Below are 22,807 nucleotides of genomic sequence, written 5' to 3'. Positions count from 1 at the left end.
GAGCACCCCGAAACTAGACTTGCCAGCTTCCACTGTGCTTGCTGCCAGCTTTGCTTTCTGGTTCACCTACTGGTAAGCACAGAAGAAAAGTTTGGTTGCAAGCTGTCCACTGGGAAGATTTAACTCCAACTTGCCTCCCTTCCTCCCTAAAATCCCACAGTGTTTTGTGATAGATTTTAAACAATTTTATTTCACCTGGGGGAAAAGAAGAGCAAACACAAAACTTAAACATTAGCCTAAAATAGATTAGTTTATCTTTAAAGTCCCACACTCCATTTTCTGCTACATTATACTGTATGCCCCAATCTCCTTTACAAGCCTTACTAGAGCGAGGTCTTCAGTGTACTGTTATATTTCCCAAAGGAAAGGGCTGCCTTAAAACTCCCTCTCCCCCAGCTCATAACATGTATTGTTAATTTGATATTCCAAAAAGAGAAAAAGAGCAAAAAGACACATTAATGAAGGGATAATAATAAAAGATAAGGATGGGCTAAAGCAAAAAGGGAGTTCACCAGGCAGCCAGTTATATGTGAAGCGAGTGGTTAAACACAACAGAAAGTCTAATCACTTAGCTCAGCTAAATGCCTTCTATTTAGAAGTCCAGTAAATGGAGTGGAACTGCTCTGAGCCTCTGTGGGGTTTTGCTTTTGAAAACAGGCTGAACAAAAGTTACAGATGAAAAAAAAAAGAAGAAAAAAATGAGGAAGGAGAAGCGCTATTGGCATGGCATAAGGGGAGCGGCGGTTCTCCAAGGGACAGCGGGCGGATGACGGGGCGAGCGCGCGTTGGCTCCGCTTAATGCCTGCCGACAAGTTTTTATTTAAACTGAACTTGTTAAGGTGTTGTCTTAATAGGCTGAAATTCCACAGGGTTCCCCCAGGTGGGTTTCTTCTGGGTAAATGGTGCATGTAGTGCTCCTGATTGATCCCATTCCAGTAGTAGAGCTGGAGCAGTTTATACCCATCTGCTATAAATTGCACGCTTTCCGCTTCTTAACAGCCTATTTTCCGTGAATGTGAAGGGAGGGAGAGGGGAGGGGGGAACCTTCCCAAAACATCTCAGCCTGAAAACCCCCCCAAGCTCTGTTATGAACTAAAAGTCACTGCTCCGATGAGGCTGCAAGTCACCCGCTAGGACCGTGCATTAAAACGTGGCTCTTTGGACCAGAGCCTCCTGCCCAGCACCAACAGCAACGACTTGGCTGCAAGCAGCTCTCTGCCATCCCCTGTGCTCAACACACAACAGGTTGCACGTTGGCTTCCATCAACCACACTCAGGTGCTTGGAAAGAGAATGAAAATAAAGCACGGAGAGCACCCAAAGCACTCGGTGCGCAGGCTGCCTCTCAGTTTGCAAGCACGAGAGGTTGTGTTTAAAGCTCCCTACTACACCTGTGCTCTCCAGAGAGAGATGACAAGAAAAGATGGGACAAAAAGGAAACAAGCAAAAAAAAAAAAAAAAAAAAAAAAAAAAAACTTTGAGAAAGACCTTATCACTTTCCCTAGGGATCAATAGCACCCTRTCTCTACTAATACATTCACATCTCAGTCTGCAGCAACAGTTTTGCTGATAACTTTAGGCATCAAGACAAAATAGGAAAGTTTTATTTCAGCTTTCCCCCCCTCCTCCTTTTTTTTTTCCCTCCTTTTTTTTCCTTTTTAATACAGATGAACAAACTGAAGCAGAGGGAAGGGAAAACTCAGGGTCACCCAGCTGCTCTGTGGTTTGGCTGGCAACAGAGGCCAGGTCTCCCACATCAGCATTTCATCCACCACCCACTCAGCACAGTGAAAAACYTGGGAAAAGCTAAACTAATTGTAGCCACATTCAGTTTTCCATATTTTCATAACTTTACGGGGGGGGGAAAGAAAGAGAAAAGACAACACTTTCCAATAGAGGAGGACCCTACCAAAATTGAAGCTCATCAGAAATCTCTTATGCCCACAAAGCAAAGTTAAATGTAATTCCAGTTTATTCTGGCAAACTGGAATTGTTACATTTATTCAAAGAATTTGAATAGCTAAAGGTCAAAGAAAAGAGTGAAGGGTGTGGGAGGGATGCACACGTGGAAGRAAAAACAGCAGGAGATGGAATGCAAGCATTTCTTCCTCAAATCATGTCCCACTTCCACACAAAGTAACTTTCTCAGAACATCTGTGTTCACTCAAGGTGACGGTGCCTCTATTTTCTTTTGGGAAACTGAAAAGAAAAATCCATGTTTGCAATCACAAACGACAAAAAGCTTAAGAAAAAAAAATGTTTCAGTTAGATTTTACACAGTGATTGATCAGACTACAAAGAACGTGTTTTAGTAAAATAATTCTACATTACATTTACTTTATATATTTAGTAGTTTCCACAAAAGCTCTTCTAGACTATTAATAATAGTCTCTTGACTTCTAAACTGCTTCCCAATCCTTCCTAAATAGAAACTTTTCCTTTCTTTCTATCTGCAAGACCTTATTACTGACACTTGCTTTACAGAAAAGCGGTAAGATACTAAGGTGATAGACACAGTTTAAACAGAGAGGCAATCCACCTTTTCTGCTGCAAAGTGCCAACCTCGGGGGTTATTTATATCTGCAGTGATGCAAATGACCCCCTGAGCTAAAGTCTCTACATACTCATCTATCTCCAGATAGGAAATCTCAGCTTGTTGCTTGTTGCCATCTCCCTCTAAACCGCAAATTTAATTCAGGTACAAACTTTCACACAGTATGCATTAGACATATGGCTGTATAGATGATCTATAGGAGGAGGCAGGTCTATAAGTTAGGCCTATGCTATGCACACACTGCAGCACCCTCTTTATCAAAATTAATTGCTTTCCTTCCCCCTGTTGATCAATGCAGAGGTCTGCACCTCCAYGTTGACCCCCAGTCCTGTAAAGGATTTTGCTGTAGTTTTAGTTTTCATTTAAAATTACGCTTTTGATTTAGTTGCAGCTCACCTATTTATCYGATAAGCAAATTTTAAACACTTTTTAATTCATTCTGCAAAGATGCATTCTTTGAATTCAGGGCAGAATAAAGGGGAGGGGTAAATTTGTTTAACTTTATCAGGGAATCAGATGTTAAATTTGACTAAAACGTGTTGAGCTTAACCTCTTACTGCTTATCATGGAAAAACATTTTAAAACAAAAGCCACAGTTTGTCAAATTATTCCGAGTAAATCTGATGTTTTTCATATGTTTCTCATATATATATCTATGACTATATATATATATATATATACACATATATATTTACCCACAAACAAAATTGCAGCTATCACTGCCAAGCTTTACTCTGCAGAATTCCTGAAAGCCTTTAATTAGAAGGTTAAGATCATTATCAATATATATAATATGTGTCTACAATATTTGGAAAGAGATTTCAAATGCCACAAGTGTCAAGGAAATCATATGTACTGATCTAATCCAACTTATTCTACAGATAAATTTTGATTATCTGATTCTTCCTACAGTACAGTGGAATCTAACCAAAAGGTATGGAACCAGCACAGTAGATTTTMCTGTTTAATCCCAACAGTGGGTCCTTTAAAACAGGACCATTCCTTGTTGCAAAGGCACCATTTCCCAGGGGCATTCCTCAAAGTTATCTTATGCACTCCCACCTTAGAGCACATGCTCTTAAGTCTAGAATTTTTGCAAAATGTAGTTCTGGAGCTAAACTTGTCAATGAAAAAAAGCCCCAACATTTTACAATGTCACTTTCAAATCATACCCCATAACACAAAAACAGGCTCTAACAATATGGTATAAACAATTTAACTCAGGCTGGACAAATCCTGCAAACATTAACACCTTTGTTTATTAACATACATTAACATCATCTCCTGATTATGGCAGTTCTCTTCTCCCAAAGGCCACTAAAAGCATTCAATAAATGTTACTAATGTTTTTACACAGACTAAATGGAAAAATGATTTTATCCTGCAACAAAATACAGGCACCCCTCAGTGTCAGAATCTGGGAGCTGAACTACTCAATGCTTCAGTATATTAAGGAAGAGAAATTGGATCCAGCTGAAAATATAAGGAGCGCAAAGGCAGGATGAGTGYAGTAATTCAGCTGGCAGTGTGCACTGACAACGAGTGTTCATCTCCTGATAGCAGAAGGGTGACATTAAATTGCATTGAATGCTTGTTCACCTATTCAGAAGTACAAAGACGTGCCAGGTGTTAGTCTTTAGTACTGCAGGTCTGATACATTTCTTAGTCTACACATTTGATACTCTTCACATAAGCTTTGGGTCCTATTTCAAGAGTAATATTCTACCTTAAAACCTAATTATTCCCAGGAGAAGGGACATTATCCCAACACTTAAGCCACCATATACTTGAAATCCTGGATCTAAAGGAATCAACAGTTTCTATTCCATTGTTGTTTCATGGTACAAATCAGACATGACTCCCTCTTGTGCGCTTTTGCTAAGTGGTATTTTTTTCTGTTTTAAGATCTAATAAACAGTTCAACCTACACATCCCCGAAAGAACAGGACAAATTCTATTCTCTCTACTTATTAACCACAGAATTAAGGTTCTGTGCTAGTGCCTTTTGCCTTTACTTAAAGCTGTGCAAATTACATGAAGGCAGGTGGGGTACATCAACCACAAACATCTGCCCAGTCCTTCTTATAGTGATGCTGCAAAATCTAGAAATACCAAAACTTGACTTGGAAAATAGAGACAACACATACTTCCCCCTCACACCCCAAATCGTGTTGCAGATCAGATGGCATGTGAACCATTCATAAAAAAATATTCACTGGGAGTCAAGTGTTTCTACACTACACAAACAAGGCTATTTACTAGGTATCTAGCATTTATCTGTTCTTGCATTCTTGGAGTTTACCTGTTCTCTACAATCTACTGTGCTTGAGGATACAATAACAATGTTTTCCCTCCATATAGACAGCAAAAACAACTGTAAGTTAAATCTTATACTCAGGCTTCCCCAGTGCTGAAATCTTTAGCAATACCACTGTTTATAGAATACGCCTTTTTTGCTGATAATTTTTTATTATACTCAACACCACCTGCCAAAATCAGTAGAAAGAAAGAGGAGAGGGAGGAAAAAAAAAAAAAAAAAAAAAAGGAAGAAATCCTATAAGCATCAGGGAAGCCAAAGACAAGTGGTAAATGGTGCTACATTTCTCAACTGTAAATATAAAATATCAGAAGTAATAAAAGGAACTGCAAGAATGGAAGGAACGGATTCATCACCAACCACTTCTCCCTGCAATGAGCAACAGCGCTCAGCCAGAAAGCATTTCCTGCACTGCGAAACCACAAACATTTGTGGAGCCAAAGGGCATTGTTCTTCTCAGGGAACAGTTTTGAACTATTTGAATGCTTAAAGTAATAGAATGTCCTTATTACTGCTGTTTAGCCTGCAAGCTGTGAAAAGCTGGCTAGGTGAGAACACAAACAAATGGAGACAGGATCCCTGACCGGACAAATTCGGAGTTGGTGGCACTGATCCTACAAGCGGATAAGCCCCAAGCACGGTTCCAGTAAATCAAACCGTTGTCTGTGTGCTGCAGGCATCCAACTGTGGGGATGCAGTTCAGGAAGAGGGTCTGGGTGACGATGCAACAAGTCAAAGAGGGTGGAGGCACCAGGAAGGATAATAAACTCTATTCTCAGTCATAAATGAAAAGTTCAATTGCTAACTCAAAAAATAAATCTCATCTTCTAGCATRGCATAAGTCATTACTTGAGAATTTGAAGTTAGAAAGAAATAAGGTAATTGGGCAAAAGCCAGAATCAGTCAGGAGATGGGAAAGATCACCTGGAAAGTCGCCCAAACAGTGATGCCTTAAGCAGGATGAGATTGTGCAACGGTGCGTGGAGGTCACCTCCCTGGGGCAAGGGGAAGAGCTYGCACAAACAAGGCAAACCCAAGTAACAGGACCCATGTGTAAACAAGGCAAAACAACAGCACACCACAAAGGTGCACACAGGGAAAAGGCATGCCCCTGCCACGCTCAAAAGCAGCACAAAGATCCCTGAGTTAGTGCCAATCTACCCAGCAAATCTGTCCCACCCTGGAATCAGTATTATTATGTAAATACAGAAAATAGTGTTTCCTTACTGTCACCAGATCCCACTCAACCAGCTGAGAGTGAGCTCCCTTCGAATTTGGATTTTACAGTGAGCATGTGCAGTCAGCTCAGGTGTCTCTGCATTCAGGTCACACTTAATCAATTGCCCAGTAATAGGTTTTTAATAAACACACCCTTACAGAGGCACCTGGACACGACTGCAATAATGAGAAAAATGCAGTATGATGCTAAACAATGAAAGTAATTTGATCAATCACAAAAAGAATTACATTATCTTTTAACATTCTCCACCAAAAAACACTTACGTTCCCAAGAGCTCTTCATGCTTTTTGTTATCCTTTCTCCAGACCTCAATGTCCAACATATCCTTCCTGTCAGAGAAGTAGTGAAAATCAAACTGTTCCCTCCACTGAGGATTTGCACTCTTACACAGTGTCTAGAAAACATGCAGTTATAATATTTACTTTTCTTAAATGGCACTTATTTCCACAGTAAAGCACATATCAATTCCACAAGAACAAGGCCACATGTTAGGACACCAGTACTAAGAAGGTCATTCTGGTCAAAGCCCCTCACACAGATCCCCATGTTTTTAAAAGCTTCCTTTCCTCTTTCCCAGTAATGATAAGTATGAAATGCTTGAACGCAAGGTGGAACCAACATCTCCACTTTCAATGGATCACGCTGCTCATTCAACACCACAGACACTAGAAGAAATCAAGAATAAAGCTTTTGACAAGGACCTTAAAACAGATTGGAACAAATTCTGGGAACCCAAACTAGTATTTTCACTCTTCTGCATTAAGACACAGGCAACAAAGGAGCAGCCTTGAAGATATTAACATCCAATTAATTTGATATCTGTAAATTGTTCCCCTTTCAGTGAGATTGTTCATGTGTAGAGGTTACTCCAAGTGTAAATATTCACTGGATTAGAAGTTAAATCATTTGCACTTCATAACACACTACACTAACCATCCTCAATATCAGCATGACCACTGAGAGAAACAGGAGATAGAACTAGCTGGACCATGACTGAGATTTCCCCCATCCTGTCTGCTCCTCTGCACCATGATATTGTACTTCATAAGGTAAATAAGCTCCAGGAAATAACATGACGTGCTGCTAATTTGAACGCTTTCTGCTGTGTTAAAGCAGTTGGTCCCCAACTTCTGTTGGGCCCTGGACAGAAATACTAAGCAGTTAGCCCACTGCAGGCAACATCATAGCTGACTCCCTCCTTTAAACTTTTTAATTTTCTGTGATTGCAAACAATAATGCAGAGTCTTGCATTAGGACCATGAAGAGAAACATAAAAAGAGATCTTGAATGATGGATATTTATTCTAAAATAACTAATCTGTGTATAGTTCTACTCAACTTGGTAATAGTAGTAGAAGAAATATCAAGCACCTTATTAGCTTTAGTAAACTTGAGGAAATGTTAGTACTTACTTTACTTTTATATCTTTGATCACCCAGTTTTAGCAAAATAAAAACCTCCGCCAAGCCGCCTCCCGGGATGTTCTTCCCTTCTAGCAGCGTGATGGTGACAAGTCCGTTCCACAGTTGGTTCTTGCGTAAAGAATCAGAGAGTCGGACGCTCCGTGTAAGACTTGACTGAAAAACAAAGCAGGGATGTGAAACGCTCGTACACACAAACCCACCTGTTCATACTTACACTGTCTGTATCAGGAAATCACCAAGACGGAAATTATCAGGACCTATTGTCACCATATCAAGCATGGTGACCCCCTAGCAGTAAACCAGGAACCAAAGGCAGAAAGATGCCACCAATTTTCTGTCCATTCTACTCTACAGTTATCTCTGATTAGGAGATCAAAGCAAGCAGGATCCATCAAAACCATCAGAAAAGGCAACTCGGCCAACCTGGTTGAACTTGAGTAAGAGCAAATACAGAACTTCTAGGGAACCCTGTTACCTCAGCTCAGGGGAACATGCAGGAATACACAGGAGAGGGAGAGATGGAGGACAAGAGAAAGAGAAATAAACGCTTAGATGTCTCCAGCTACATCCATAAAACTGGAGCCTGTCCTTTCCTGCAAGACAGCAGCAAGTCTATGGATAGGGTAAGAGCTGAACATGCATCTTCCACATGCTTGGTCCCTCAACCATCCGTCCTCAGCACGAGCTTTTGCCTGCAAGCCTCCGAGTGCCTCTTCCCAGAAAGAGAGCTCACGAATCTAAAATACTGGCACCTGCTGAAAAACGATGACACGACTGCRCTCTTTACCTGGAATTATGGAGAGCTGGTAGCCCCATTTGTTACCTCACCATCTCATCGTACCTAACACRCTCGCACTAACAGTTTGCTAACTGGCAATATTTTATTGGACAGGGGATGATTAAATGGGCCTTTATTTGGGGGGAGTAAGAGTGAGAGCTGGAAGCATTAAAACTCAAGGCTATGCTTTTCTTCTCACAGTAAAAATCCTGCCATATTTTACTCCTGAGATACAACTTTTAACTCACCACAGTTCTGCACTTCAATCATGTCATATACAGGTGGGAGCAAGACGGAGGAGAAGATTTCACAAGTCACTTTAAAACAGGATGTGTTAGCTTTAAAAGCAAGGAAGAAATGTTGTTGCTAAATAAAACGATTGCAGAAGCACCTGATGTCTGAGGATTACTTTTTATGGATCAATTACCCAGCAACAAAATTCTTAAATCATGGGTGGTGAACTCACAAATTTTTYACTCGCTTTTTACTGGTTAAAATACTCAACTCCTTGAATGCCACGAGCATATTAATATACTCCGATTTAAACACCTTGTTTGGCTTTCCTGGCACCTTGGTTAAAAATTCCTACCTTTAAAAAGAAAATGAGATTTTGATTCATAAATCCAGCTGCAATGTAACTTTTCTTTCTTTCTTTTTTTTTTTTTTTTTTTTAAAGTTCGTCTTTTAGGCCAAAAAGCTAAAGCATGACTGTTCCCATGGACATACTTCAAAGTCCCGGCAGATATATTCCTCCCTAAACACTGCAACTATTTCAAAATCCTTTTTATAAAAAAGGGAGTAATGTCCATGAGGGATCAAAGGGCATTCTGCAGTCTGGCAATCGCCTTAGAAAAATGGCAGTGCTTCCATGAAATATGCCCTAAAATAATTTTGCAGCTTGGTATGTCCTAATTTCAAATTGGATGTTTATCTTGGAAAGGCTTCTATCTAACTTGTCCATAAAACAGCTCCACTTAGCTCTATGAGCCCTGTGAAAATGGAATCCAAATCTGGCTATTAAAGGGGCCTAGAGATTGCTTCCATATGGCATAACAGCATGGGAGTGGAGGGCTAAGGCCTACAGCAGGCGCTGCTTGGCTTGAGCTCCCAATCTATCCATGGACACTCGTTGCATTACACCATAACATCTGGATTATTGCTTGTAATGTCCCTGGGAAATATCCACTTCCCATCAAAGCCTTTATCTATCTCCGTTGTACTTTGAACGTTTTAGTATTTAACATAGTCGTGTTTGATGTGATGTACTCGCTGCTTTAGGACCAAGGATTTCTCCTTTCCCCCACTCCGCTTCCTTGGAGGAGGAAGAAATATTTGAAGTTAGCTCACAAAAAAAAAAGTCAACGTTTATTATTCACATTACAATTTCTTTTAAAAACAAAACATCCAGTTCACTTCAAAGCTCCCAGGCTGAACAGGAAAAACAGTGTTATCACTTGGTTTTCAAAACAAACGTGGATTCTTTTCACATTTTTAGCAGTTCGGTATTTCAGGGAGTCGCTCAGCGTTGGGGGTCCCTTCCTACCCGAATTCTTTCGGAGACGCAAGCCCTGCCCTCCAGCCACAAAGCATCTTCCCTGGCACTTTGAAAGGGTGTTGGGAGGTGGCCAAACTCCATCCAGCGAAAATCAAGAGCCTGCAGCCCTGCGTTATTAGACCACGTCGCRATGTGACAGCTCTGGCCTCCCCAAAACAGGTGGTCCTGAGCACACAGCCTTGCATGCCCCTCTCCGGATGGCCACGCGGCTGGAGAAGCTCCCTGTGCTGGGGCCATGCACATATCTCAGAGGAAAGGTTTATAGGCTCCAGCAGACATCTCTGCTACCAGGACCTCGCTCCTTTCTGGTCCAGACCTGGCATTGCTTTAGAGCATCACACAGCATAGAGAAACCAAGACATCTGCAACCAATCCAAGATGTAACACTCACGTGCAGCATCCCAACGCAGGCCTGCATGCAGTCTGCTTCCTGCCCCTGCCAATCCTGTCTCCTCTGCAAACGGTTCTCCAAAAAAGCAGGAGGGAGCTGGGCAAGGCTGCAGCCCTCCGAGACTGCCCATCACGTCTGGACAGCTTTGGGTCTCCTGGACATGCCTAGGTCACTTGCACAGCACGTGCTCGACAGGGCTGATGTGTCTCTTGTGCCTCATATCATCTGCGTACATGCTATAGGATTGATCTTTACAAGCTCTGTGGCCATTTCTCCTGCCTTCCCGTGTAGCTGGCAGGCAATTCCTCTGGCCACCCTGATGGAAAACCCAGTCAAGCAGCCAGGGTCTCATATTCTACTCGGTTTCTGCAAGGAAGCATGTCTGGGGAACCCAGATGTGTGGTAGGACTACCTACGTACCGAGCCCATCAATGAGTCAACTTAAGTGTTGCCTGGGGAAGTCTGCACGACAGAAAATCTCTCCCAGGTGAAAAGAAGTTGATATTGCATTATTTATCTTAAGTCTTTTAACTCCTCTCTGGTAGCCTGCATCTACTTATTCCAAGCTGATTTACACCGAGATAATTGATTAAGCTTCACAGCCTCCCTCTGAGTTTACACAACTATTATAGAACAGCACAGAGAAATTCAGTGATTAGCCCAACACTACAGAGTTAGTGAGTGGTAAAAAACGCACCAAAAAAACCCACTTTCTCCCCCTTCAGCAGTTACTTCACTAACTTCCTTTCACTGTGAGACAACGGAAAGGTCAAAGCTGCTCACTAAGCTGGCCAGAAAAGAACATCACTGCCTCATGAGTGATGATTTTAAAATGTGAGGGTTTTTTTCTTTTTTTTTTTTATTTTTTTCTTCTCAAATCTATTCATCTCTTTCCTTTTCCCTCCCAAGCTACAAGAAGGTCTTCTCACTTCAGCTCCTCCTGTCACTGAACCCTAGCTCCTTTCCAGCTGTGTTCCCAAACTAGATGTCAGGATCTTCAGGCTTCTTTTTCCCTCCCAATGTTCTCTCCCTGGAGCTAGTCAGCTCTCTCTCTGGCTAGGTCCCAGACCAAAGTAAAAGTGCTTTGCAAACGCTTTAAAAAAGCTGGCAGAGGCTATAGGATCAGGCTATAGGGCTTTCAATTAGGAAGCATAGGCCTTATTATGGAAGTTGGAACACATTCTGAGCACAGGCGGTTTCAACACACCAAACCTCTTTCTTCCTCCCTATCACTTCTTGATCTTGAGGACAGTCCAGAGATCAGAAACGAGGGACAGTCTCCAGATAGAGCTCTGATTTCTRCCAGGCTCTGCACGCGCTTAAGCGTTTCCACATATGCATCTGGCTTGGGTGTTAGCTTGCAAATATACTGGGATACCTTAACGGTACAAGCAGCTCAACTGTGTAAAATGGATAGCGTGAATAAAAAACAGCCTTTGTGCAAGTCRGAAGGAATGAAAAGATTAAAGAGCATAAAAACATTCGAAAAAATGGGGAAAAAAATCAACTATATTTCTTAAAGCCCAAAGAGCCTTGGTTCACGGCAGGTTTAGGGATCGCACAGTATCAGGCAAGAAGACACGAGAAACCTCTGACCCGAAAGAAGAGCCCAGTCACGGAGTGGGATCCTGTCACACACAGCACAGAGGGTGGTGGTTCCACCTCCCGCTTGGAAAGAACATTTCCCAAGAGAGTATCCCAAATCTCTGAATGGGAAATAAATAAATTAGTGCTGTATCATTTTCAGAATCTAGTTTCTGGCTTCTAAGTGAGCGCTAATGCCTCTCACATCCATTTTAACTTTTGGTGACTTTCTGGTTCTTCTTTAAAGAAGAAAGGTGGACAGTAAGGAGCAGGTGGTTCACATTCTGCCTTCCCTGGCAAACGTGCGATGCGGGAGATGAGCAGGAATGCCTGAGCTTTGGAGAGGAAAGAACAGGCTCGCTGACCCGGGTTCACAAAATCCCTTAGGAGCTCAAGTTTCCCTGCTAACACCATTTGGACATAATCTCCCTGTACGGGCACCTAGCAAATCCCCTCTGGTGCATCAGGGACCGCTTTCAAACCCATCTATTTCCCCGGACACGCACATAACATGCCCCAAGTTCAAACTTGTTTTTGGAGCAATAAAAAGATGCAGCAAAACATCGAACATTYAAATGACACAGCGAGGTGGCCAAGTGTGAAGCGAGCCCATGTCTCACAGCTTCCGCTTAAAAGGATGAGACAGGACGGCAGAAAGTCCGCTCCGATCCCCACGCACGGGTCAAAGGAGAAACCGGGCTGCGTAATTTGTCATCTGCAAGAACAACACCAGGCAAAGAGCTCTCCTCGTTAGGCGGCTTGGCCGAGGCAGGATCTCCCCGGGGAGAGAGGAGAGGGCAGCGGGGAAGGCAAGCGAGGCGGCCCGGCCCCGTGGCGAGCGGTCAGAGATCACGGCTGCCCAAAGGGCACTGCCAAGCACAGCGAGGCAGGCGGGAGTGAAGCCTAAGAGCGCACGCCGACGTGGGGCTTTCTCCGAGCACTTGGGTCTCCYGTCAGCCTTTCAGCCAATTTATTCAATCAGTTCCGGCTATCAAGGTGGCAATTGCATCGCTTTTGTTTTAGGGCTAAACTGCTGCAGGTCAATGCACCCCAAGCGAACCTGCTTATTTGCTTCGCCGATGCTCAACACTTAAAGGTTATTCGGCTGTGCAAACGCTGGAAACGGCGCGCGGGTGCCGAGCATGCCACTCAAGCCACCCGGGACAAACAAGGCTGCTGAGCATCAGTGCTCTGCGGTGGGGCAGCCCGACGTCCTCCTGGCCCAGAGAGCCCAGGAAAGGGGGGRAAAAAAAGGGAGAGACCTTGCAAATACAGGGTGCAAGGATTATTACTGCCAAATAGCACCCTCTTCCTTTTGCATTGGCGCTCGCCATGGGAAAGGGGAGCAAGCCGTGCGCAGCAGGCAGCTCCCACGGAGCACAGGGCTGCTCCTGTGAAAAACAGAGGATCCGAATGTGCTGCCCACAGCCTTGTGCTTCTGCCCAAATACACAGGATCTCCTCCAAGCAGGAGGGAAGGATATATACTGCTTAACCAAGAGATAGCTAAATCACCTGGTTCTATGACTCTTGCAACAAACTGATTTAAAAGACAATATTCTCTTGCTGATATCCTTCTTGCAAGCTATTTGTAAGGCCCATGAGACAACAGCAGCGAGCCAAGATGATCYTGAACTGCTCTCATTGTCACTGCTGTCCAAAAGGCAGGGATTTTAGAGAATGCACATGGAAAGTGTGTTCCCACACAGGATTGCATCAGGCAGCAATACCATCCACACAGGTGCTAACCACTCTGGGTGAATTTGGGAACCCAGCAAGAATCAAGTGAATAACACAACAAGACTCGTTTAAAGCATGGGACGTATTCCTAATCTGCCCACTGAACAAAGATAAGGCTAAACTCATCACGTCAGTGTATAACCAGATTTCTTTTATAGAACCAAGGAATGAAGGGGAAAAAAAGGTTGGGAAAAACTGCATTTTGTCTATCCTTATTTTCATCTAAATTTGTGTTACAAATTAAACATTACAGTATCAGCTATTGTTTGGTGCAAAAAGCAAGAAATCCATTTCTAATAGAAAGCTTACTGGCCTAAACACACAGAGATGAAATTTACATCTGTTCCGTGAATTTCATGGATATGTTGGGAATTCTTAGAGGGGAAGTATAAGGTCTTTTTCTCCTGCAGCAACCAACCAGAGTCAGTTCAGTAGCCAAAATGGAGCAGAATTTGTGTTGTCATTACAGAGCTCTCCACAATCCCCCTGCCCCCCCTACTCTCATATCTTTATCTCGTCCAGCAACATTGTTTTCTACCCCATCCTACTCTCTGGCCATTCTTCCATAACCTCTTGTGCCTTCCCTAGACACCTATATTCCCCACRCACACAATTCTTCCTTCTAGCCTTTATGTTCTGCCACAAACTGCTAGTACTGCTTCCACAAACCAGGGTTTCCTAACTAAAGGTGGTTATTGATGTACAGTACTAGTGTTTTAGTGCAGCAGCAGAATCAATAAACTAGGAAATACTGCTTTGTCAGATTTTTCCAGAGGATGTCGGGAAATATTTTTACTGCCTTTGGATGGTCACAGAGCTTTTCTTTAGAGATCACGCTGGAGCATGAACTGTATCTTTCCTAGGAACAACTGAAGCTCTCCTACCCTCTAGTGACTGTTGCAGAACAGAGCACAGGGTTGTAGCTTGTATTTTTTTCCTCCACTTTTAGATAATACGCTCACTYTGGCTAACTCAGCCCCACACTTTAGCATTTTTTTGTTTTATTTGGAAAGATCTGAAGACATTAGCTGTTGAACTGAACAGCCTGCTAAAGACTGGAAAAAATAATCAGTATTTTTTCTAAAAAAATGCAATGTACAACAACAAAACAGAGGGAAAAAGGAAAGGATAAGAGAAAAAAAAAAGGAACAAAAAAGAGAAGGAAAAAAAAATATCCGACAATCCGACAACTACCACCAAGACAGAAGTGTGGCTAATCTGAGCAAAAAGAACCAGAGTTTAGATACTCGGCTCTGCTTCCGAACCAGTGTCGAGGCACAGCTATGTGTGCATGCATGAGGAGAACGGGGGATCCAGGCTACATTGATTGTGAGAGGGCACCCACACTTTCTAGAGTTTTAATTAAAAACTCTAGTGCTGAGCTCTTCAATTTCTCCAGCACTGTGTGTCACTGGGTGTTTAGGGATCCCCGATTGAGAACAGGGATCAGGAGAGTCAGACTCATCCCTAGCACCTACAATAGGCCACAATCTTGGTATCCTCAACCCACCCAACTCCTTCACAGCTCTTTTTCTTCAATTTATACCCAGTTTTCCGCAGTGCCAAGTTTTTCTACAATTCTTTGCAGAACGGAGTCTTATTCTTACTTGCTACCACGGAATATACAACAAGTCATAACTTCCCACTCTTTTGAAGAATTTAAGCAACAGTGGAAATTCCAGCCATCCCATTTTGACAGCTGGCATCCATATCTCAATTTTTTTCATATTTCTACATTTTCAGAAAAGTGCTGATGGATTTTGGAAGGGTACTTAAAAAAAAAAGTATATTTTACCTTGGATGAATTTCGCTTCTTCCTATTTGACCATCTCTATTCATGAGTCCCCACCATTGAACCAAGGAGAACCCAGCGAAAGGGAACAGAAAGAGTAAAACGGATAAAGTGGTTAATAAAATCACTCAAACAGCAGCTCATTAAATACATTAGAAGAACTTATTACTTCATAGAGGGTTTGGTCTACTAATGCATTCATCTCCCTCCCAGAATAACAAACTCAAAATACCTGCATTGCACCAAAAATAAGGAGGAGGAGGAAACAAGGACTGAAAAGTGGAGGGACCCAGAGCCATTAGTAAGAACCGTGACACATACTTTTGCTGCCATCTGGTTCTACACTAAGCTAATTTAAAAAGAGGTGGTAACAGAGGGGGATCATCTTGCTGTTAAGTGCTMATGTGGACAGAGCCATTTCACTGTTCTGATTCCACTGGAAATGGCTGAGCAATTTGCATTTGAAATATGAGGGCTTAAAACATAGTCTTAAAAAAAAACTACAGCGTGCACCAACTTTTCTATCTTCTGCGCTCTGAATGCTAAGCAAGCACCCAGGAGTCCCGAAAGCTGCTGCTTTAAACCAGCCCAYTTTCTGCCTCCTGAGCTGGGTCCACCTTACCCCATGTCCTCCTACAAATCCCAGAAGAAGAATTTCTCACATTCTTGCAGCTGAACAGCTTCCCCTTGCATCTCTTCTGGCAACCTACTGGCACATGTGCTAACAGCACTTTGCCTCGGATAAGTTAGCAGGGCAATTCTCACACAATATACACTCACACATAAACCTATATAAAATACAGTGTTTTGAATGATGTCATTAAGCTTTTAAATAATCTTATAGAGAGGTAGAGATAACTTTACAACTATCTTAATGGGTGACTTTACAATTCTCAAAAACAAGCAACAAGTAGGCAAATAAATACTGAATGACATGAACTTGAACATACTCACAGGAACTTTTACTGTTTTGCCTCCCAAACCCTTGAAAACTTTATGCTTTTATAAATAACTCCTTTCAGACTGCTTTTATAAATAACTCCTTTTATAAATAACTCCAATTCCATACACCTATATTTCAAAAATATGCTGTAAACAGCAACTTTCTTAATAGACTATATAAAACACTTTTAGAAAAAAAATGGATTTACATGTTTATTTGTACCTAGAATTAGAGAGGCTTGAAAACTGGAGCTAAGCAAATGCCACGTCTTGGCCTTTCCCTGCTCCTGGCAAATCTGCTCCCTGGTCAATGGCAGGACAAATTGACCAATGTAAACATATAATATACTTTTCATATAGCTTCATTTTTCTCCTTATGTGAAAAAAGAAAAAGAAAGAAAGAAAAAAATATATTTTTCCTAAGCTGCTAAAGCCTAAACTCCYAGGTGTTAATCAGTAAATATGTTCTCCTACACATAAGAATAGCAATCCTACAAGGTGCAGTTCATTCATTCACCTGCACATTTTAGCAGCAGATAACACACATAGACAATATCTGGACAGTGCTGCCACAGGATGCTTCAGGACTACAGGACAGAAGCATTCAGCTACAGATGCCTAAGCAACTTCYACACAGTTAAACGTGTTTTTTGATTGTTTTTTAAGTTATGATCTATCCAGATTTCCAGTTTTCAATATAGAGTCTCAGAGGATGAAAATAACAGCAGCATTTCCCAGTGAACCAGATTAGGCCAGTTTTATTTTCTAAGTTACTTACATTTCTCTTGGAGTTGCCCTGTTTGACTGCTAAACTCAAGTTTAATACAATCACTCCCATGTCATCTTCCAAACTGTTTGGATCTTCCAGTTTTAAGATCTGTTCAGTAGTTCTTAAAAAAAAAGAAAAAAAAAGAAAAAAAGTGCAGTTCCTTTTTAAAACATTGAAGAGTGCAAATTTCAGATCTTGTCTGAAGTTCCCTATATCAAATTTAATATCGTGCATGTACAGAATTTGTCTCAAACAATTTCAGGGGGACCCTTATCCTTCTCTCAGAAGTTTTGCAGACAGACAAGCTCACAYGTATAGACAACTTCCATACAACAGCAAAAACTTTAAATTATTTTACTATGTTTCTTAAACTGCACTACACCAAGCTTTAATGGGAAGAAGGTATTACCTATTGAGTTCAAGCTCAGTGAGTGCTATAAATGCTGATCCCATGAAGTCAGAAGAGGTTAAATCTCGATCATACACCTGGTGGCAAAACAGAATAAATATTTGTAACTGTCACATTCTGAGCTACTTTTGTTCTGTCCAGTACAAGAACATACATTTTGTGCACATCCAGTTCAATTCTGTACTTGAAAGACCAAAGCTCAGATATAATTCACGGGTAATTTTCCATCTCCCTGCTTTAATTTGTKTTTTTAGCTAAATATTTAAACAGCATTTTGGAAGTATCTTCTTGGTAGAACATAAACAGCCATGTGTGCTGCTATGGACTGTGCCGATGCCTTTATATTCTGCATGATAGCAGAATGAAATGCTGCACAAAATCAGATACCTCTTGCTACAGATGTTTCAGCAATTAGTGCTTACAGCGGGTAGCTTACAGTTCTGGTAACTGCAGCGTTAGTCATAATGAGAAACGGCTTTGCTACCTGTCACTGCTTCATCCCAGGTAATAATTCTATTCCACCCCACGAAATTACACTCTTAAATTCTGCTTATGTAACTGCTATCGATTTCACTGGGTTTGTACAAGCAGAGTAGAGTAACAGCAGAATTTAGTTCCAGAGTTTTAAATGGATCCAGTCAAGGAGGTTTACTTTAACTTAGGGTTTTCACAGAGTGAAAGCAAAACATCCAAGTAAAATCTAGGGAAGACATATGTGCATTTTAATTTGAAATGCTAAAACTCTTACACCAGAACAGGTTTTATTTTAAGCTGCTACAATGAAGAGAAATAAATACCTATTTAAAGGAGAGGATGGTTGCTTATGAATATTTACTTAACTTTCAAGATCTAAACCAAAAATTTACCTTGACCCAAAGTTTTTGGCTGAGGTTCTGTATTGGCAGCACAACAATCTCATCCCAGACAGGGTTCAGGTTCTTGTAGATGACTTTGCTTTTGTAGAGAGTTTTCCCATTTAATTTAAACTTCACATACGGGTCACTTGTACCTATGATAAATAATAAGAACCAATAGATTAGACCACTTCCAATTTAACCCTGTAAAAACTTAAAATATATTTTAATAACAGCCATAAGTATAATGAATCATACATTTATACATGTATTCTATTTATATAATAAAAATGAGTATAAGCCATTCCTAGTTCATACAGAAAATCTATTAAAACACCACTAGAWATTTGACCGATAACAGGCAACACATTTTTTACAGTTTGCTTCATCTCTGCTAATGTTCTTTTCAAAGAATGCTAATTATTCTTTTCTTGGTTAATATTTTAATTTGAGAAAAGAGCAAACAAAGAGAACCAAGGACGGATGCAGTTACAGGCTAACTAACAAAACAGACAGTGAAACAGTGACACTGTTATCCTGTGCCTACGAAAATATGAAGGACCAAAATTAAAATACATCATAACYTTTGATGAGAACCCCAAGGAATAATAGCTAAAATTCCATCCAGGATTTCATTGTCAATGTCATCTACCAATTTACTTAAGTCCAAATGAGAAGTTTTACTGCAAAGGTGCTGAAATTATAGGCCAGCTGAAGATAAAAATCACACACACAAGAAACTCTCTACAGATATTAAACAGAATTCAGGTATCACAATTTTAATCTAAGTAATAATGTCCCGTGTTTTATGGGGCAGATGTCCAGAGACAGAATGTGAGGAGCCACAGCAAGATTTGCAGCTGTCAGAGGAAAACAAAGACAGAAGCAACTTTTTATTGCTGTTATTAAACCTACAGCATCTGCCCTAAAACCATTCAACATACAGGAGAGTAAGAAAAAGAGGGAACGAACAACACAAAGGATTTAACTAGATGGTTTATTTAGTTTAAATATATATATAGAATAACACATATACACAGACTTTGCAAATATTTCCCAGAGACCACAAAATAAAGTTGAGTTGCAGCAGGATACTCAAAAATCCAATTAACCGGATCCCATCAGCCATTCCTCATTGTCATTTCTGATAGTGCACTACACCTTACACGTGGAATTAAGCTTCCCCATTAAAACCACAAGAGCTAATCAAATGGACTTATTCAGCACAGACACTTCAAATAAAGGCACCAGTGCAAGCACTACATTTCATGTTCTTGACCACTCATTTAGCTGGCCACAAAGCCCGTAGCGCAGGGCTGCAGGCGCAAGACACCTCCTCTACGGGACTTCACACAGCCAGAAATAATCTGGATCTGTCCTCTCTGGTTCCCTGCTTTCTGGCAGGCAAAATAGCAGCAGCTCAGGGTAACCTGGTGTGACACCGAGACTCACATTTTTCGCTAATTTGGTAAAATGGTGAGAACGGGAAAACGCCACTTGCAAAGATCTGACACTGTGATCACTGGTTYGTAAGCACAAATGTAATTTTGTTGAATATACGCAAAAGGAATAGCCCCCTTTTAACATCTATTTGAAACTACGCGTTATTGAGAGGAATTGTAAAAGTTTTATTAAGTATTTATTGTGTTTTAGGTTCAAAAAGGGTAAATATAGGGCCCTGGGCAAAGAATGAAAATATGGATTAGTTTTCAAATACTACCTACAGCTATTATTTTTCCGAAATGGAAACTGAAAAAAACAAAGAAACAAAAAAACTGAGACAACACTGAAAAAAGGTTAAAAAGAATTTTCTTTCCTTAATCTCTAAAGCAGCAGCAATAAGGKCCTGATGCAAAGGCTACTGAATTCAGAGGGAAGATCTGCATGGTTTTTGGACTCAGTTTGCCCTAGCTCCAAAGATCCTAAAGATCTCCTTTAAATGGGAAAAGCAGAAATACCAAAAATAAAAACTAAAAAAAAAAAAAAAGTTGCTTTTACCTATAATATGAGCAAAAGCAGACTGCATTATTAAAAATTATAACAGCGATAGTAATAATAAAATCCACAAGTATTAAGTGCATGAAAGAGTAATCAGACTAGACAAGGGAAGTAACTGATATCTGAAAGAGCAAATAGGATATGCATGTGTATATGTGTGTGTGTGTGTGTGTGTGTATATATATATATTAAATAAATTAAAAACAGTGGAAAAAAACAACAGAATAATAAAGAAAGGCATATTTAATTAAATAAGAACGCCACTCTGGGATCAGGCCTTCATGCCTGTCAGGCTGCTCTGCAAATAAACATCTCGGAGGGCGGCCGCGGCGGTGTCACTTACGGCAGCTCGGCCCCGGCTCGGCCGCGCTGGCTTGACAGCGACATCGTGTTCACACAGTTTCACGGGTGAACGGCAGCACTCGCGTGAAAGAAAATATTAATGCCTGGAATTAATAGGAAAAAAAGAAAAAAAAAAAAAAAAAAAAAAAGGCGGGAGGTGGGGAGGCTGGAGATGATGGTTTGCACAGTCAAGCAAAGAAAGGTGTCAAGTTAGGACGGCGTTAATTGTTAGGGAAAGTACTTGTGAGGAGGCAGGAGTGTGGCGGGACAGTGGCCGGTGAGCTCTGCAGTGCAGGATGTGGGAGCCACAGGGATCATCCCCATGGAAGCAGAAATCCCGGCCAGGCCACAGTGCTGGCTCCAGCTGGGACAGTCCGCTGCAAAGGGATAACCTTCTCAAAWGAGTGGCCAGTAGTTATAGGCATGCTTTTAAGTATAAAAACACTTTTTTTTCCTGTTATTTTTTAAAAATTCTTCAAGCATAACAGGTGTCCAAAATTTTCTGAAAAACGCAGGCCATTAAAAACAAACACACAAACATCTCCTCTCTGGACATACCAGAGTGAAAGCAACCAAGTCAATAACCACTTCTAAACACCTATGCACCCACACGCTTCTAAAATCAAAGTTGAGGTCCTATTAATTTCCCTAGATGCCCCATCAGCTGTACCAYGTGTCAACAGGGTGAAGCAAAAGCATTCTTTTCTTGAAAGCAGGTTAGAATTCAGCCTGAAAGGATAAAATATAAAATATACACACACACACACACATATATATATACACGTGTGTGTGTATGTATGTGTGTGTGTATACATTTTGGAAAAAACAAGAATGTTTAAAGGTCAATTTAAATATTTTGCAGAGAAAGGAAGGTTCTCAGCCAGGAAAAAATACTTTTTTTTTAAATATATATATATACATATATATATTTTACACTCACACAGAGATATGATTATCTGCTTTTCAGACTAAAACAAAGTGAATAAGAAGAAATGGAAACTTATGAAAAATCATCCCATGATGGGGTGCTGTTGTCTCATTAGGGAGAACAAGGGCACATATCTCAACACTCGGTGTTCCTTCCTTGGATMCATTTCTCTAAGTATTTTACTGCTATCTCCATCCATTAGCTCTAAAAAGTGAGGGGCACGGGGAGACCAAGCATCAGGCAGCATGTGAGCCAAAGTTCCTGGTACAAAGCAAACAGACAGGGTTTAGCAGCCTGAAAAACTGTGATTTTGTGTTTTTAAACGGGTATTGCTGCCCTCTAGCAGCTGCATAGAGAGATACCACTTTGTATTGAATAATGCTACGTATTTGCTTCACACTTAGAAAATGAGCAGCAAACCTGATAGGATTTCAAACCACATTCCATCTCATAGGTGTAAACTTACTGGAAATAGAGCATATGAAATGCATCTGGTTACATTTAAAAGAAAAAAAAAAATCAGGACCTTACTACTTCATAAACCTGAAAACTCCCAGAAAAAACAGGGTGAAATATTACCTAGACAACCTTAAGTTTGGGTTAAATTCCTGGATTTGAATAGGAATAAAGGAAATTTAAGATTTATTTTACATATACATGAAGAATAAGTTTCAAATTAACCACTTCATAGAGCTAGAATTACAGCTATTTACAAGAGGGAGTAAAAGGCTATTTCTAATGGCAGAGATAGAAGATTAAGGAGAAAATCAGAAAGAAAAGTGTTCTAATAGCATGAAATGCAGGTAATTTTGGAAAGTTCTGCGCACAGCTAGTTTTATGCGAACAGATGGAAGTGAAACATTGCCTGGGAAGCGAGTGTCACCGATAGGCTCCTCAGGAAAATAAACCAAAAAACTCGACCAGGGAAGTGTGAAGAACACATGCAAGCCTACAGTTGAGCCAATGCTTTAAGAAAGGAAGTGTGAATTGACCRCTAACGAACCACAGAAGCAGGCACAGGACATTTCATGTGCAAACAGCACCCTTCACAACTGCGGTAAGCAACTAAAATAAACTAATGGAAAAGACAAGGAAAAAAAAATCCAAAAAAGTTATGAGATACAGGAGGGGCAATGACAGAAAGGACAGACTGCTTAAAAAAAAAAATTACACGTCCCTGGCAAAAGCTCAGA

The 22,807-nt window shown here is 40.9% G+C and overlaps 1 protein-coding gene across 1 annotated transcript in view; it reads right to left on the bottom strand.

Moving 5' to 3' along the window:
* Positions 1 to 22,807, bottom strand: part of MCTP2 (multiple C2 and transmembrane domain containing 2) — a 93,896-nt gene that overhangs the window by 59,330 nt on the left and 11,759 nt on the right. Inside the window, exons 4-9 of the mRNA XM_026040540.1 lie at positions 18,359 to 18,501; positions 17,493 to 17,569; positions 17,093 to 17,204; positions 15,376 to 15,411; positions 7,522 to 7,686; positions 6,374 to 6,504 (exon numbers count right to left, since the gene is read on the bottom strand). Of these exons, the coding sequence (XP_025896325.1) occupies positions 6,374 to 6,504; positions 7,522 to 7,686; positions 15,376 to 15,411; positions 17,093 to 17,204; positions 17,493 to 17,569; positions 18,359 to 18,501 (664 nt within the window). The remainder of the gene's footprint in view (positions 1 to 6,373; positions 6,505 to 7,521; positions 7,687 to 15,375; positions 15,412 to 17,092; positions 17,205 to 17,492; positions 17,570 to 18,358; positions 18,502 to 22,807) is intronic.

Source organism: Nothoprocta perdicaria, unplaced genomic scaffold (genome assembly GCF_003342845.1).
Source record: "Nothoprocta perdicaria isolate Ctin4 unplaced genomic scaffold, notPer1 scaffold_26, whole genome shotgun sequence".
In the NCBI taxonomy this organism is placed as follows: Eukaryota; Metazoa; Chordata; class Aves; order Tinamiformes; family Tinamidae; genus Nothoprocta; species Nothoprocta perdicaria.
Note: the sequence above shows the minus strand (reverse complement) of the source record. Positions and strands in the feature narration are given on the sequence as shown.